We start from the raw sequence: 17,826 nt of genomic DNA on the forward strand, positions 1-17,826 counted from the left end.
TTTGAACAGTAAAACGCTGAACACCATCTTTGTTTTATACCTGTCAACTGTCAGTTTAGGCTGCTCGCCGGCTCCTCATCACCACTTCAAAATGGCGTCCGAATTCCTCGCGTCGCAGCAGCCATCGCAAACACGGCAATCCTTCTGCGTCCACTGCAGTTTGCTACCTTTTTCATACTTTTTGTCAAGTGATTTTTTTATTTTTTTTTTATTTTTTTTGCAGGGTTGCATGAGGTACCTACACATAACGTTACGTTAGTCAATGTATCACACACAGGAATGTAACGTTAGACGGTGGTCAGCAGCACCGCGTAATTTAGCCACCTACAAAAAGACAAACATAGTCACATAAAGGTCAGTTAAAATGTATACTATATTAAGAATATGTGTACATTTTGTGCAAATAAGTACATTTGCACTTGTTATTCAAATGTGTTTATTCTGTAAAGGAATGAGTTAAATGTTTAAAATGACTGGTTAATAGTGCTATGATGAAGTGCACTATTTTCTTTCCTGCAATTTCAAATGCACTTGTTTTAATAAATAAATACAGCGTCTTAAAAGCATACACAATCTGTGTAAATATATTAGTTTGTGGTTAAAAGGACTTGACAGGACTCGAAACTCAAAATGCAGGACTTGGGACTTGATTTGAGACTTTCCAGTCTGTACTTTGTACTTGACTCGGGCCTTGCCTGTCTTTGATTGATTGATTGATACTTTTATTAGTAGATTGCACAGTTCAGTACATATTCCGTACAATTGACCACTAAATGGTAACACCCGAATAAGTTTTTCAACTTGTTTAAGTCGGGGTCCACGTTAATCAATTCATGGTAATTCATGGTATTGATTCGGGACTTGAGGGCAAAGACTTGACACTTATTTATGACTTGCAAAACAATGACTTGGTCGCACCTCTGGTTCTTGCTAGCATCATTTATTATTATTAAAAGGCGTCAACCTGCAGTCCAAAGGTATTTCTTATGTGTGACTGCCATCTCCTTGTGCCAAATAAAATGGCTTTGAGGTTAGTAAGTACAACCAGAATTAATACGTACATTAGGCGCACAATAAGGGCGCCCTGTCGATTTTTGAGAACATGAAAGGATTTTAAGTGCACCTTAGTCTGAAGTATGGATATCTTACTGACTATCGTTATCAATCACTATTTTTCCTTTTACTTCTCCAGAGCTGTTTGATGGTTTTGGTCAGTTTACACACAACATCCCCCTCCCTCTTGTACACTTTTGTTCCTTATTTCATGTTCTCTGTATTGTGCAATAGGTTTCTCCAACTTCTGTAAATATGCAATACACTGAAATGAAAGTAAAAGATGTGAATACTGATTGTTATTTACCAATCACTAAATATTGTTCAACGCCAGGAGTATTTTAATGCCATTCCTCTAATACACTTAGGTATGTTTTTACATGTGAGTAATATAAATACAGTCTATTATACAGCATTATTCACATGTGAATAATATGAATACAGTCTGTTATACAGCATTATTTACATGTGAATAATATAACGACAGTCTATTTTATACAGCATTATTCACATGTGAATAATATAAATACAGTCTATTATACAGCATTATTCACATGTGAATAATATAAATACAGTCTATTAGACAACATTATTCACATGTAAATAATATAACGACAGTCTATTATACAACTTTATTCACATGTGAATAATATAAATACAGTCTATTATACAACATTATTCACATGTAAATAATATAACGACAGTCTATTATACAACATTATTCACATGTGAATAATATAAATACAATCTATTATACAGCATTATTCACATGTGAATAATATGAATACAGTCTGTTGTACAGCATTATTCACATGTGAATAATATGAATACAGTCTATTATACAGCATTATTCACGTGAATAATATGAATACAGTCTATTATACAACATTATTCACATGTGAATAATACAAATACAGTCTATTATACAGCATTATTCACATGTGAATAATATGAATACAGTCTGTTATACAGCATTATTCACATGTGAATAATATAAATACAGTCTATTATACAGCATTATTCACATGTGAATAATATAAATACAGTCTATTATACAACATTATTCACATGTAAATAATATAACGACAGTCTATTATACGACATTATTCACATGTGAATAATATACATACAGTCTATTATACAGCATTATTCACATGTGAATAATATGAATACAGTCTGTTATACAGCATTATTCACATGTGAATAATATTAATACAGTCTATTATACAGCATTATTCACATGTGAATAATATGAATATAGTCTATTATACAGCATTATTCACATGTGAATAATATAACGACAGTCTATATTATACAGCATTATTCACATGTGAATAATATGAATACAGTCTGTTATACAGCATTATTCACATGTGAATAATATGAATATAGTCTATTATACAGCATTATTCACATGTGAATAATATAACGACAGCCTATATTATACAGCATTATTCACATGTGAATAATATAAATACAGTCTATTATACAGCATTATTCACATGTAAATAATATAACGACAGTCTATTATACAACATTATTCACATGTGGATAATATAAACACAGTCTATTATACAGCATTATTCACATGTGAATAATATAAATACTGTCTATTATACAGCATTATTCACATGCGAATAATATAAATACTGTCTATTATACATTTAAGTACAGTCAAAAAGGAACATATGCATTGTACAGGCTGTCGGAACGAAGGTGTATAATGTTATACAACAGACACCACAAAACAGCATTAAACTCTTACAGCAACATATTTATGTGCACGTCACGGATAAGTTATATCATTTTACTTGTACTTTTAACGACTGCAAACCATGGATGTGCATGTAAATAATGTATGTGCTTTATGTACTTTGTCATGCATTCACTCACTATTTTCAGTGTTTTAAAGTTTTCCTAAAACAATATTACAAACTTGATTTGTACGTGCATACACTTGGACGGTTTAAGATGTTTCTTATTTCACAATTACAATTTTTAAATTTGTATTATTCATTGGTATTAATATGATGTATGCCTTAAGAGCTGTGTGTATCCTACTTTTCATTATTGAATAAATTAATTATTCTAGGGGGTTTGCACACCCGTTCGTGACAGTAAAAGTTCCTCTTGTAACTATTTAACTACTATCTAAAATAAAACCAACAAGGAAGGAAGTTACTGTAGAGATAAGCGTTCTTTGCTTTTGAACACTGTCCTGTTTTTAAACACGGCACACATACGTTATACCAACAATAGAATATGTCATGGTTTTTTCAACACTAGTTTTAACAATACTGCAAATAATAATACATGTATGTGCAGTATATTTCTAATATTCCTCCAAACATGACGAGTGTTTGGAGGAAGAATACCGAGTTGCATCCCAAGAACACCAGACCTACTGTGAAGCATGGGGGTGGAAACATAATGCTTTGGGGCTGTTTTGCTGCTAAGGGGACAGGACGATTGATCCGTGTTAAAGGGGCACATTATCACCAGACCTATGTAAGCGTCAATATATACCTTGAGGGCGCAGAAAAAAGACCATATGTTTTTTTAACCGATTTCCGAACTCTAAATGGGTGAATTTTGGCGAATTAAACGCCTTTCTGTTTATCGCTCTTTTTGCGATGACGTCAGAACGTGACGTCACCGAGGAAATACAGCCGCCATTTTCATTTTCAACACATTACAAAAACCGGGTCTCAGCTCTGTTATTTTCCGTTTTTTTGACTATTTTTTGGAACCTTGGAGACATCATGCCTCGTCTGTGTGTTGTCGGATGGTGTAACAACACTAACAGGGAGGGATTCAAGTTGCACCACTGGCCCGAAGATGCCAAAGTGTCTTCCGCCAGACCCCCATTGAATGTGCCAAAGTGTCTCCACATTTTACCGGCGATGACAGACATGGCACAGAGATGTATGGATAACCTGCAGATGCATTTGCAACAATAAAGTCAACGAAATCACAAAGGTGAGTTTTGTTGATGTTGACTGCCAGCTAATCGATGCTAACATGCTATGCTAATCGATGCTAACATGCTATTTACCGGCAGTGCTAAAGCAGACATGGCACAGATATGTATGGATAACCCGCAGATGCATTTGCAACTATAAAGTCAACAAATTCACAAAGGTGAGTTTTGTTGATGTTGACTGCCAGCTAATCGATGCTAACATGCTATGCTAATCGATGCTAACATGCTATTTACCGGCGGTGCTAAAGCAGACATGGCACAGAGATGTATGGATAACCTGCAGATGCATTTGCAACAATAAAGTCAACGAAATCACAAAGGTGAGTTTTGTTGATGTTGACTTATGTGCTAATCAGACATATTTGGTCGCGGCGTGACTGCCAGCTAATCGATGCTAACATGCTATGCTAATTGATGCTAACATGCTATTTACCGGCGGTCCTAAAGCAGACATGGCACAGAGATGTATGGATAACCTGCAGATGCATTTGCAACTATAAAGTCAACTAAATCACAAAGGTGAGTTTTGTTGATGTTGACTGCCAGCTAATCGATGCTAACATGCTATGCTAATCGATGCTAACATGCTATTTACCGGCGGTGCTAAAGCAGACATGGCACAGAGATGTATGGATAACCTGTAGGTGCATTTGCAACTATATTACGTTTCCTTCCACCCACATTTAATGCGAAAAAAACACCAATCGAAGGATTTGAGTTGCTCCAGTGTCACGAGATGCAAAAGTCCTGATCGTTTGGTCCGCATATTTTACCGGCGATGCTAACGCAGCTATTCGGCCATGCTATGGCTATGAATAGCGCCAATAGATCTTCGCTCAATAGCTTCAGTTTCTTCTTCAATTTCATACTCCAACCATCCGTTTCAATACATGCGTAATCTGTTGAATCGCTTAAGCCGCTGAAATCCGAGTCTGAATCCGAGCTAACGTCGCTATATCTTCGTCATTGTTTATTTACATTGGCAGCACTGTATGACGTCACAGGGAAATGGACAGTGGTATCGCAAATAGCGAAAATCAAGCACTTCAAAGCTTTTTTTAGGGATATTCGGGGACCGGTAAAATTTTGAAAAAAACTTCAAAAAATACAACAAGCCACTGGGAACTGATTTTTTATTGTTTTTAACCCTTTTGAAATTGTGATAATGTTCCCCTTTAAGGAAAGAATGAATGGGGCCATGTATAGTGAGATTTTGAGCCAAAACCTCCTTCCATCAGTGAGACATTTGAATGGTTGACCAAACTACTTATTTCCCACCATAATTTAGAAATAAATTCTTTAAAATTCCTGGATTTTTTTTTTTTCACATTCTGTCTCACAGCTGAAGTGTACCTATGATGAAAATTACAGACCTCTGTCATCATTTTAAGTGGGAGAACTTGCACAATCGCTGGCTGACTACTTTTTTGCCCCACTGTATATTTGTATATATGTATGTATACGTACAATAGCTTTAAACCTAGTTAATTATCTCATGGTAATTTAGAATCCAACAAAATAACAAATATTAGCGGTGTAAAAACAAAAATGAGAGCACAACAAAAACAAATTGAGCATCTTTTTAAGCAAGCTGAAGTCTCTTGGAGAACTCAACAGTGTCAAAACATACAATTTGACATTGAATTTAAAAGCCCTCCACCCCTGACATAAGCACATGTTATACCTCTAGGACCTTGGCTACAACATTTTGTGCCATGGGTACAACATTTTGTGCCATCTCATGCGTGCTAGTATGACAATAAAGTTCCTTGAATCCTTGAACATAACCAAAACTTTAACACCCCTTCCTGTTGTGCAAAATATATTTTCATAATCTAAAATTGTGGACATACTGGTAGCACAGTTTGATACGGCATGCCAATATTATTCAATTCCATTAAAAAAAACTTAATTTGTCCCCTGGGGGCCATTAAAAGGCATAGCAACTATACTAACATTTTTTTTTACCAAAGATTTGGGCAGAAAATCGTCCGACCGCTATTATCGGACATTCCTTGTTTAATGTGATCCGTCAAATCATTTAAAGTGGCCTGCCTTGTCATTCAATGTGGTTTGTCACGTTATTTAAAAGGGAACATTATCACAATTTCAGAAGGGTTAAAACCAATAAAAATCAGTTCCCAGTGGCTTATTTTATTTTTCAAAGTTTTTTTAAAAATTTTACCCATCATGGAATATCCCGAAAAAAGGCTTTAAAGTGCCTGATTTTCGCTATCTGTAAATCCAGCCGTCCATTTTCCTGTGACGTCACATAGTGACGCCGATACAAACAAACATGGAGGATAGCACAGCAAGATATAGCAACATTAGCTCGGATTCAGACTGGGATTTTCAGCGGTTTAAGCGATTCAACGGATAAGCATGTATTGAAACGGATGGTTGGAGTATAGAGGCAGATAGCGAAAACGAAATTGAAGAATAAACTGAAGCTATTCGGCGATCGCCTTCTAACCAACGATTGCATCTTTTGATCACTGGAGCAACTTAAATCCGTCGATTGGTAAGTGTTTGTTTGGCATTAAATGTGGGTGGAGGGAAAGACTGGATGCAAATATAGCTACAAATTAACATACAGCCAGCCTAAATAGCATGTTAGCATCGATTAGCTGGCAGTCATGCCGCGACCACATCTGTTTAGCACATAAGTCAATAACATCAACAAAACTCACCTTTGTGGTTTTGTTGACTTTATTGTTGAGAATGCATCTGCTTTGAGTGTCGCAGGATATCCACACATCTCTGTCGTAGCATTGCCGGTAAAATGTGCAGACCAAACGAGGGACTTTCGCATCTTTTGACACAGGTGCAACTTAAACCCGATGATTGGTATGTGTTTGTTTGGCATAAAATGTGGGTGGAGGGAAAGGCTGGATGCAAATATAGCTATAAATGAGACATATTGATGCAATATGTACATACATTTGGTCTGTCACATAATTCATAGTGGCCCGTCACATCATTTAATGTGGTTCATCATGCCATATATTGTGACCCACCACGGTGTTTGATCTGATTCGTCTAATCATTTAAATTGGCCTGTCTTGTCATTCAATGTGGTTTGCCAAGTTATTTAACATGGTCCTTCACGTTTCTTGTGGCCTGCAGTGTCATTTAATATGGTCCATCATGTCATACTGTGAACCGCTAATGTGGCCCGCAACGCCTTTTATTGTGGCCCGCACTGTCATTCAATGTGATCCGTCATGGATTTATTGTGGCCCGCCACATCATTTAATGTTGGTTCGTCAGCTCTTTTATCTTATCCCGTCATGTCGTTTACCATGGTCCATCACATAATTTATAGTGGCCCCCATTTTCATTCAATGTGATCCGTCATGGATTAAATGTGGCCCGCCACATCATTCAGTGTTGGTTCGTCAGCTCTTTTATCTTAGCCTGCCATATCGTTTAATATAGTCCATCACATAATTTATTGTGGCCTGCATTGTCATTCAATGTGATCCGTCATGGATTCATACTGGCCCGCCACATCATTGAATGTTGGTTCGTCAGCTCTTTTATCTTATCCCGTCATGTCGTTTACCATGGTCCATCACATAATTTTTAGTGGCCCGCATTTTCATTCAATGTGATCCGTCATGGATTCATCGTGGCCCGCCACATCATTCAGTGTTGGTTCGTCAGCTCTTTTATCTTAGCCCGTCATGTCGTTTAATATAGTCCATCACATAATTTATTGTGGCCCGCATTGTCATTCAATGTGATCCGTCATGGGTTTATTGTGGCCCGCCACGTCATTCAATGATGGTTCGTCTGCTCTTTTATCTTAGCCTGCCAAGTTGTTTAATATGGTCCATCACATAATTTATTGTGGCCCGTATTGTCATTCAATGTGACCCGTCATGGATTCATCGTGGCCCGCCACATCATTCTATGTTGGTTCGTCAGCTCTTTTATCTTAGCCCCCCATGTCGTTTAATATAGTCCATCACATTATTTATTGTGGCCTGCATTGTCATTCAATGTCATCCGTCATGGATTCATCGTGGCCCGCCACATCATTCAATGTTGGATCATCAGCTTTTTTACCTTAGCCCGCCATGTCGTTTAACATGGTCCATCACATAATTTATTGTGGCCCGACACATCATTTAATGTAGTCCGTCACATAATTAACCCCGGCCCGCAATCTCATGGCCCGTCACATCATTTATTGTGGTCCGTCACATAATTTATATTGGCCCGTCACATCATTTAATGGGGTCCGCCACGCCATTTAGATTGACCAACCACGTTGTTTGATGTGATCCGTCAACTCATTTAATATGGCCTGCCTTGTAATCCAACTTGGTTTTTAACGTTATCTAATATGGTCCTCCACGTTCAGAGTGGCCCGTCGTATCATTTCATATGGTCCATGACGTCATACTGTGACCCGCCTTAGATTGACCCACCACCTTGTTTGATGTGATCTGTCATTTCATTTAAATGTGGCCTGCCTTGTCATTCAACGTGTTTTTTCACATTATTTAATATGGTCCTCCACATTCATTGTGGCTCGTCGTGTCATTTAATGTGGGCCGTCACGCCATTATTGTGGCCCGCACTGTCATTCAACGTGGTGTGCCACATCATTTAATGTGATTTGTTACGCCATATATAGTGGCCCGCCTTGTCCATAATGTGGCCGGTCGCGTCATTTATGTGGCTCGCCACATCATTCAGCGTGGTTCGCCTTATTATTTACTATGGTCCGTCACGTCTTTTATTTTAGTCCGCCATGTCTTTTGAAATGGTCTGTCACATAATTTATAGTGGCCCGTTACATCATTTAATGGGGTCCATCACGCCATATAATATGACTCACTACGGTGTTTGATGTGATTCGTCTAAACATTTAAAGTGGCCTGCCTTATCATTTATTGTGGTTTGTCAGGTTATTTAACATGGTCCTAAAGTTTTTTTTAAGTAATGCATTATTACTTTCCCTAGCAATTAATTTATTAAAGAGTAATTCCATTGTAATAAATTACTTTTTAGTTAAGTAACGAGTAACTAAATTCATTACGTTTTGAAATTAATTTTCACAACACTTGTGGTAACAGTAATGTGGTCAGTCACGCTATTTATTGTGGCCCGCCTTTTTATTTATTGTTGCCCATCACGTTTAATTGGGTCCGTCACATCATTTAGAGTGGACCACCACGTTGTTTAATAGGATCCGTCAAATCATTTAAAGTGGCCTGCCATTGTCATTCAAAGTGGTTTGTCACGTTATTTAATATGCTCGTTCACGTTTATTGTGGCCCGCCGTATCATTTGATTTGGTCCGTCACGTCACTACTGTGAACTGCCAATGTGGTCCGTCACGCCATTTATTGTGGCCCGCCACGTCATTCAATGTTGGTTTGTTAGGTAGTTTATTTTAGCCCGCATGTCATTTTAAGTGGCCGGTCGAGTCATTTCTGTGGCTCGCCACATCATTCAATGTGGTTTGTCACGTTATTTAATATGGTCCTTCACGTCATACCGTGAACCGCCAATGTGGTCCGTCACACAATTTATTGTGGCCCGCCACATCATTTAATGTCAGTTTGTCAGGTCTTTTATTTTAGCCCGCCTTGTCATTGAATGTGGCCTGCATTGTCATTCAATGTGGTTTGTCATGTTATTTAATATGGTCCTTCATGTTTATTGTCGCCTGCCGTTTCATTTGATATGGTTCGTCACGTCATACTGTGAACCGCCAATGTGGTCCATCACACCTTTTATTGTGGCCCACCACATCATTCAATGTTGGTTCGTCAGGTCTTTTATTTTAGCCCGCCTTGTCATTGAAAGTGGCCTGCCTTGTCATTCAATGTGGTTTGTCATGTTATTTAATATGGTCCTTCATGTTTATAGTGGCCTGTCGTGTCATTTGATATGGTCCGTCACGTCATACTGTGAACTGCCAATGTGGTCCGTCACGCCAATTATTGTGGTCCGTCACGCCAATTATTGTGGCCCGCCACGTCATTTAATGTTGGTTCGTCAGGTCTTTTATTTTAGCCCACCATATCATTTAACCTGGCCCGTCGCGTCGTTTCTGTGGGGCGCCACATCGTTCAATGTGGTCCGCCACGTTTTTAAATATGGTCCTTCACATCATACTGTCAACCGCCAATGTGGTCCGTCACACAATTTATGGTGGCCCGCCACATCATTCAATGTTGGTTCGTCAGGTCTTTTATTTTAGCCCGCATTGTCATTTAAAGTGGCCTGCCTTGTCATTCAATGTGGTTTGTCATGTTATTTAATATGGTCCTTCGTGTTTATTGTGGCCTGCCGTGTCATTTGATAAGGTCCGTCACGTCATAGTGTGAACCGCCAATGTGGTCCGTCACGCCATTTATTGTGGCCTGCCACGTCGTTTAATGTTGGTTCGTCAGGTCTTTTATTTTAGCCCACCATATCATTTAATGTGACCCGTCGCGTCATTTCTGTGGGGCACCACATCATTCAATGTGGTCCGCCACATTTTTAAATATGGTCCTTCACGTCATACTGTGAACCGCCAATGTGGTCCGTCACACAATTTATTGTGGTCCGTCACACAATTTATCGTGGCCCGCCACATCATTTAATGTCAGTTTGTCAGGTCTTTTATTTTAGCCCGCCTTGTCATTGAAGGTGGCCTGCATTGTCATTCAATGTGGTTTGTCATGTTATTTAATATGGTCCTTCATGTTTATTGTGGCCTGCCGTTTCATTTGATATGGTTCGTCACGTCATACTGTGAACCACCAATGTGGTCCGTCACGCCATTTATCGTGGCCCGCCACATCATTCAATGTTGGTTCGTCAGGTCTTTTATTTTAGCCCGCCTTGTCATTTAATTTGGCCTGCCTTGTCATTCAATGTGGTTTGTCATGTTATTTAATATGGTCCTTATCGTTTATAGTGGGCCGCCGTGTCATTTGATAAGGTCCGTCACGTCATACTGTGAACCGCCAATGTGGTCCGTCACGCCATTTATTGTGGTCCGCCGTGTCATTTGATATGGTTCGTCCCGTCATACTGTGAACCGCCAATGTGGTCCATCACGCCATTTATTGCGGCCCACCACATCATTTAATGTTGGTTCGTCAGGTCTTTTATTTTAGCCCGCCTTGTCATTGAAGGTGGCCTGCCTTGTCATTCAATGTGGTTTGTCATGTTATTTAATATGGTTCTTCATGTTTATTGTGGCCTGTCGTGTCATTTGACATGGTCCGTCACGTCATACTGTGAACCGCCAATGTGGTCCGTCACGCCAATTATTGTGGCCCTCCACGTCATTTAATGTTGGTTCGTCAGGTCTTTTATTTTAGCCCACCATATCATTTAACCTGGCCCGTAACGTCGTTTCTGTGGGGCGCCACATCGTTCAATGTGGTCCGCCACGTTTTTGAATATGGTCCTTCACATCATACTGTCAACCGCCAATGTGGTCCGTCACACCATTTACTGTTGCCCGCCACATCATTTAATGTTGGTTCGTCAGGTCTTTAATTTTAGCCCATGTGGCCGGTCGCGTCGTTTGTGTGTGGAGCCACATTATTCAATGTGGTCCGCCGCGTTTTTACAATGGCCCATCACATCTTGTATTTTAACTCGCCATATCGTTTAAAATAGTCCGTCATATGATTTATGGTGGCCCATTATTTAATTTAATGTAGTCCGTCACGCCATTTGTTGTTATATCCATCACATCTTTTATTGTCATTTAATGTGGTCTGTCACACTATGACACTGCTATGTAATTAATTCAATATGGCCCGCTTTGTCATTCAAAGTGGCCTGTCACATCATTTAAATTGGTCCGGACAAGGACAGTCATAAATGTCACTTGCTGGGTCAGCGTTTGAATTGGGATAGCAGGCCCCGCCCCTTCAGGCCGCCCTCCCCATAACTTTTCTACCACACACTATACTTGGACTGCGACATGCAAGTGAGTGAGGTACCTGCTGAATGAGAAGTTAAGCAAGGCACAGCTCCCTTAGTCTTCCTCGTGAACCTGAAATCTTGCCTTTTAAAGTCTAGGGGATTGGAGCAGCTCCGAAAAGGGGCGGTCATGGCGTAGTAGTTTCTGTGAAACTGTGGTGACTTCCCATTTTTGCATGCCAAGGCTGAACGAATATGAAATAGCAAGCCTTTGTCACCATAGTAAAAGTGCTCTTCTTCCTTCCTCAGATGATTAACGACAGCGTGCGAAGTGACCCAGGGTGTGTGAGTGATTCTGCCGATCAAACCTTCGCCCCTTTTCCTCCCGTTGCTTCACACCCAGAAGACAGATTTCAAGGATGTTCTGGAGTTACTGCCGGCTCCACAAATGCCAGTGCGTCCGTCTGATTCTTACCTGCCTGGTTCTGTCGCTGATCATGGTGTGTTGGGACAAAAGCGTCAACCACCTCAAGTCCAATTCCTGCCCCTCCCTGGTCGACCGCTTCAGGGACGTCAACAAGAGCCTCACCATCACCCGGGAACAGGCCCGGAGCTTCAGCAACTTCCGCAGCCTGCTGGACCACCCGGACAAATGCACCGGTGAGGATGTCCTCCTCCTGGTCTTTGTCAAAACATCTCCTGGGAACCGTGCCAGGCGTGACGCCATCAGGTCCACTTGGGGCAGCGAAACCTACATCCAGCGCACGCTGGGAGTGACTGTGAAGGTGGTGTTCGCCTTAGGAGCCCCTGCCGTGGATGCAGCTGCTGTTCAAAGGCAGCTCGTCCAAGAGAACCGTCGCAATGCCGATTTGATCCAGCAGGACTTCATGGACTCCTTCCACAATCTGACCCTTAAGTTAATCATGCAGTTCCACTGGATGCATCGCTGCTGCGCTCACGCTCATTTCCTAATGATCACCGATGACGACATCTTCATCCACATGCCAAACTTAGTGGTGTACCTCCAGGACAAGAGCACGTTAGGCACCACTGACTTTTGGGTGGGCCGGGTGCACTCGGGGGCTCCGCCCATTCGTAGAAAGAACAGTAAGTATTACGTGCCTTTTGAGATGTACCAATGGCGGTCTTACCCCGACTACACAGCAGGAGGGGGCTCTGTGATGTCCGGTGACGTGGCCGGCAAGATCTACCAGGCCACGCTGACGCTGAACGCCTCGCTCTACATAGACGACGTGTTCATGGGCATCTGCGCCATGGCTGTGGGTGTGTCCCCACAGGCCCATGTGTACTTCTCAGGGGAGGGCAAGACTCCCCGCCACCTGTGCATCTACGACCAGATGATGACCTCCCACGGCCACACGGAGGATCTACACGACCTGTGGAAGGCAGCCAGTCACCCCCGCGTGAAAGAGAAGACATCTGGGATCTTAGGCCGACTGTACTGCACAGCCACTAAGATCTGTCTGCTCTGTAACCCCCTCACTTTCAACGGCTATCCCTGCACAGCCGCGTTTTACTGAGTTGACTTCGTGATCACTGCTGTCCGTCAAGTCAAACATGTCTCCTGATTTGACACTTTCAACACCAGACTCATGACAGAAACTGTGTGAGAAACACACAACAAAAGGATAGAGAAGAAGGAGCTTATTGACTACAGCCTTAGACTACGATGGTGAACTCTGTCAAAGCTCTTTGGGTGAACAAATGGGGAAAAACGTCAAAAATCGGGCAAAATACAACCTCCGCCAAAAACATCCACGCCATGTACGGGTGTAACGACTGATCGGTCTTTCAATAGATCGATTTCTATTCCTAAATTTCGAGTTTATCCATCTGTGCTCGGCAAGTATGACTTCTGGAAGATAGGTATCAATAAGTTTAAAAAAAGAATCGATCCCATTAATCAATACTGGAAAAAGAAAACATTGGGTTTAAGAACGGCGGACTTTATATGAAGTTCAGCACTTTTAAAAGTAGTGTAAACGTTAAGTCTGTTTCGCCCGTCCCTTACGTCATCAAAAGAAAACTGGCGAAAAACTACGGTGACTGAGACAGGCCACACAAACGCCAACAGAAAATGTCGTTAATTACAACACACTTTTGAATACAGCGACAATAACTACAATTGACACAACACAATCATTTAAAGCCGCAACACAACTTTTCGTCACAAAAGATACAACTGACAAAACGAAAGTGACAGCGGAGCAAGTTCACCTACAGTGTCCAATATCCACTATTTATTTCATAGTCCCACTGCTTGATTTTTTGCTAGAATCTTACTGATTATATTTAAAATCATTGAATCGTTTTGGATCGAATTGTTCTAAAAAGAAAAGAAAAAGAGATCGTTCCCGAATCGTATCGGCAACCACAAATATCGAATCTTTGTGACAAATTGTTACACCCCTACCACCGTGCCTTGTTTGATTTAAAATTTTCCGGACTTAGGCAGATCCCAATTACACAAAAAGAGGTACCAATAAGAAAAGTGAGTTTTATTCTTGTATAGCAGCAATGTCAAACTTATAGGGCCCAATCGCAACCTTGGCTGCACCCAAGGGGCGGTTTGCAACAGTGAATCCATCCATCCATTCATCCATCTTCTAGGGCTTTTTCATCTCAGGGTCGCGGGGGGGCTGCAGCCTATCAAAGCCACACTCGGGCCACCAGTCGCCATCCCCTCACAGGCCCAACACAAACAAGAATGAATATACATGTATAATAGCCTGTTAAACAATTTGCATAGACGACTGTCTTTGATTATTAAATGTATGATGAAAAAATGTGAACGTGTCATAATCTGTCGGTGGTGAATCCGAAGATGCAGAGATGGCAACCCTAGCACAGGAAAACATGACAGGAGACAGGAAACAGGATACTAGGAAATCATCGAGCCCTGACTGGAGGGCGAGGCAGGCATAAATAGCAGCCAGCTGATTGACAACAAGTGTGGCCAGGCTACCAGCTCAGGGAGACAAGCACAAAATGGAACCGAAATAAGAGCACTGACAGGAAATAAACACCTTACCAAGGAAACACAACCCGACGTGAATGTGACAGATCGGGAGGAGGCTTGTGGGCTTCTGATGGCCATCCGTGAAGCAGGAAAGCAGGAGGCCGTGGAGGCGACGAGCATGGCGGACGTGACGTGGGACGGCCCACCAAAGACGAAGATGACGGCTCGCCGGAGACAAGGATGATGACGGCGTGATGATGAACGACCCTATGGGACGGCCAGCCGGAGACCACCATCAAGAGACGAAGACTATGGTGATGCCGTGGGACGGGCCACCAGAGACAACGATTGTGTTTCCAGAGCAGGCGGCCGGGCTGTCGGCGTGTCCACAGCTGGCGTCTGCGATGTCCTCACTTGTAGAGTGACCTTAGCCCCCCCTCAAGGGACGGATTCCAGACTTCCAAAGAAAGACTGAAAGAGCGGGGAGGGACCTGGGGCGTCTCGGGTCCTGCCGACTCTGGCCGCCCCCCTGGAACAGACGACAGGGACGGTGGGAGGGAGCCGAGGAACCAGCCCATGCCGCGCTCAAGCTACAGAGCTTGTCCATCAAGGAGATCATGCAGGCACACTTCTCGTCGGCGACATTAATTACAACACAACAATTTACAGCAGAAGTGCAAATGCCACAACTACAATTGACACAACACAACAATTTAAAGCCGCAACACAGCTTTTAGCCCCAAAAGAAGCAACTGACAAAACAACTACTATTTATTTCACAATCATAATGCTTGATTTGTTTGCTAAACTGTTACTGAATCGTTTTGGATCGATATGTTAAAAAAAAAAAAATGTTCCTGAATCGTATCGGCAACCACAAATATCGAATCAAATCGAATCGTTGTGACGGATCAATACAACCCTACCATGCCTTGTTTGATTTCACATTTGCAGGTTTTCGGCAGGACCAAAATACACAAAAAGAGGTACCAATAACAAAAGAAAAGTGAGTTTTGCACAATAGGCCCCTTTTATCCTTGTATAGCAGCGGCCCCGCCGCAACCTTGGCTGCACCCAGAAGGCAAAGTGCACCCTGGACAAGTCGCCAAATCATCACAGGGCCAACACAAACAAGAATGAATATAAATGTTTAATAGCCTGTGTCACAATTTGTTTTGATTATTAAATGTCAAATGAAAAAAATATAAAGTGTCATAATCCATTGGTGGTGAACCCCAAGAGCAGAGATGGCAGTCGTAGCGCAGGAAATCACGACTTTAATAAGATAACAGGAAACAGAATACCAGGAAACCATTCATCGAGCCCTGACTGGAGGGCGAGGCAGGCATAAATAGCAGCCAGCTGATTGACAACAGGTGTGGGTGGCCAGGCAAGTGAGGGGTAACAGCACTCAGGGAGACAAACAGGAAATGGAACCAAAATAAGAGCGCTGACAGGAAAAACCCCATGGAAACACAACGTCACAGAAAGATTGATATAAGTCAAGGGCATAAGCAGATATAAGCATTTATTTTTGATAACTTTGTGTTGCATGATCAGATAATGAAATATATGGATGTATGGATACATGTTTCCGCATTTATTTATATAGCGCTTAATCACAAGTGCCTCAAAGGGCTTCACATACCACAACCCACATCCGGGTAAAGAAAAACTTCAAAAGTCTTAAGATGGGGAAAGAAGAAACCTTGGGAAAGGGCTGGGGGCCGGGGGGGGGGGGGTGAATATTCAGTCTGCAGCCCTTTGAGACTTGTGATTTAGGGCTATATAAATAAATATTGATTGATAAGCCTGGGTCCCGAGAGAGGGGGTCCAGACAGAGGCAAAAGTGAAAAAAACCTCATAGCCATAGCACACATAAGCATGCGTGTAAGAGGGGAACATCAAACACACAAAGGACATTAAAGACATTAAAAAGCAAAGCTGACGCAACCAGCCATTTCTACATACAGATACAAATTATCAATGTTTATTTATATAGCCCTAAATCACTAGTGTCTCAAAGGGCTGCACAAACCGACATCCTCGGTAGAGCCCACATAAGGGCAAGGAAAACGCATCCCAGTGGGACGTCGGTGCCAGTGACAATGATGACTATGACAAACCTTGGGAGAGGACCGCATATGTGGGCAACCCCCCCGCCCCCCCAGGGGAGAGCAGACCCAACAAAGCAACCTATTATGGGGACGGCGTGGCGAAGTTGGTAAAGTGGCTGTGCCAGCAATCTGAGGGTTATTGGTTCAATCCCCACCTACCATCCTAGTCACGTCTTGTGTCCTTGGGCAAGACACTTCACCCTTGCTCCTGATGGGCCCTGGTGAGTGCCTTGCATGGCAGCTCCCGCTGTCAGTGTGTGAATGGGCGAATGTGGAAATACTGTCAAAGTGCTTTTAAAAAGGGGTGGAAAAGTGCTATACAAGTACAACCCATTTACCATTATTATTGTAGATATTTAAAAACATATTAGTATTGGTATAAATTGAAACAATCAACATAAGACGAACAGCTGAGCATGCTCATTTCACATGGGTACAATCACCCTTGGTTAGTGTTTTAGTATTGACTCAATTGCAGGTTTTTTTCTTTATATAAAAACGTAGCGGTGGAGGGGCAAGCTCATTCAAAACCCTGAAAACAAAAACATACATCCAAAAATGTCTGATAGTTGTCCAATTGTAGAATACTACACTTGCTAAGAATATTTAAATAATGATAGTGAAGAGACTTTAAGACTCTTCTTAAAGGCCTACTGAAATGAGATTTTCTTATTTAAACGGGGATAGCAGGTCCATTCTATGTGTCATACTTGATCATTTCGCGATACTGCCATATTTTTGCTGAAAGGATTTAGTAGAGAACATCCACGATAAAGTTCGCAACTTTCGGTGCTAAGAGAAAAGCC

General features: G+C 41.6%; 2 protein-coding genes across 5 annotated transcripts in view; one reads left to right on the forward strand and one right to left on the reverse strand.

Moving 5' to 3' along the window:
- Positions 1 to 16,071, forward strand: part of LOC133545099 (lactosylceramide 1,3-N-acetyl-beta-D-glucosaminyltransferase A-like) — a 32,820-nt gene extending 16,749 nt beyond the window's left edge. The window contains exon 3 of the mRNA XM_061890443.1: positions 12,233 to 16,071. Coding sequence (XP_061746427.1) covers positions 12,343 to 13,464 — 1,122 coding nt within the window. The 5' untranslated portion in view covers positions 12,233 to 12,342 and the 3' untranslated portion in view covers positions 13,465 to 16,071. The remainder of the gene's footprint in view (positions 1 to 12,232) is intronic.
- The window catches only part of LOC133545263 (BMP/retinoic acid-inducible neural-specific protein 3-like), a 1,164,151-nt gene that overhangs the window by 955,920 nt on the left and 190,405 nt on the right, over positions 1 to 17,826 (reverse strand). The window lies entirely within an intron of this gene.

The sequence above is a fragment of the Nerophis ophidion genome, linkage group LG28 (assembly GCF_033978795.1).
Source record: "Nerophis ophidion isolate RoL-2023_Sa linkage group LG28, RoL_Noph_v1.0, whole genome shotgun sequence".
Classification (NCBI taxonomy): Eukaryota; Metazoa; Chordata; class Actinopteri; order Syngnathiformes; family Syngnathidae; genus Nerophis; species Nerophis ophidion.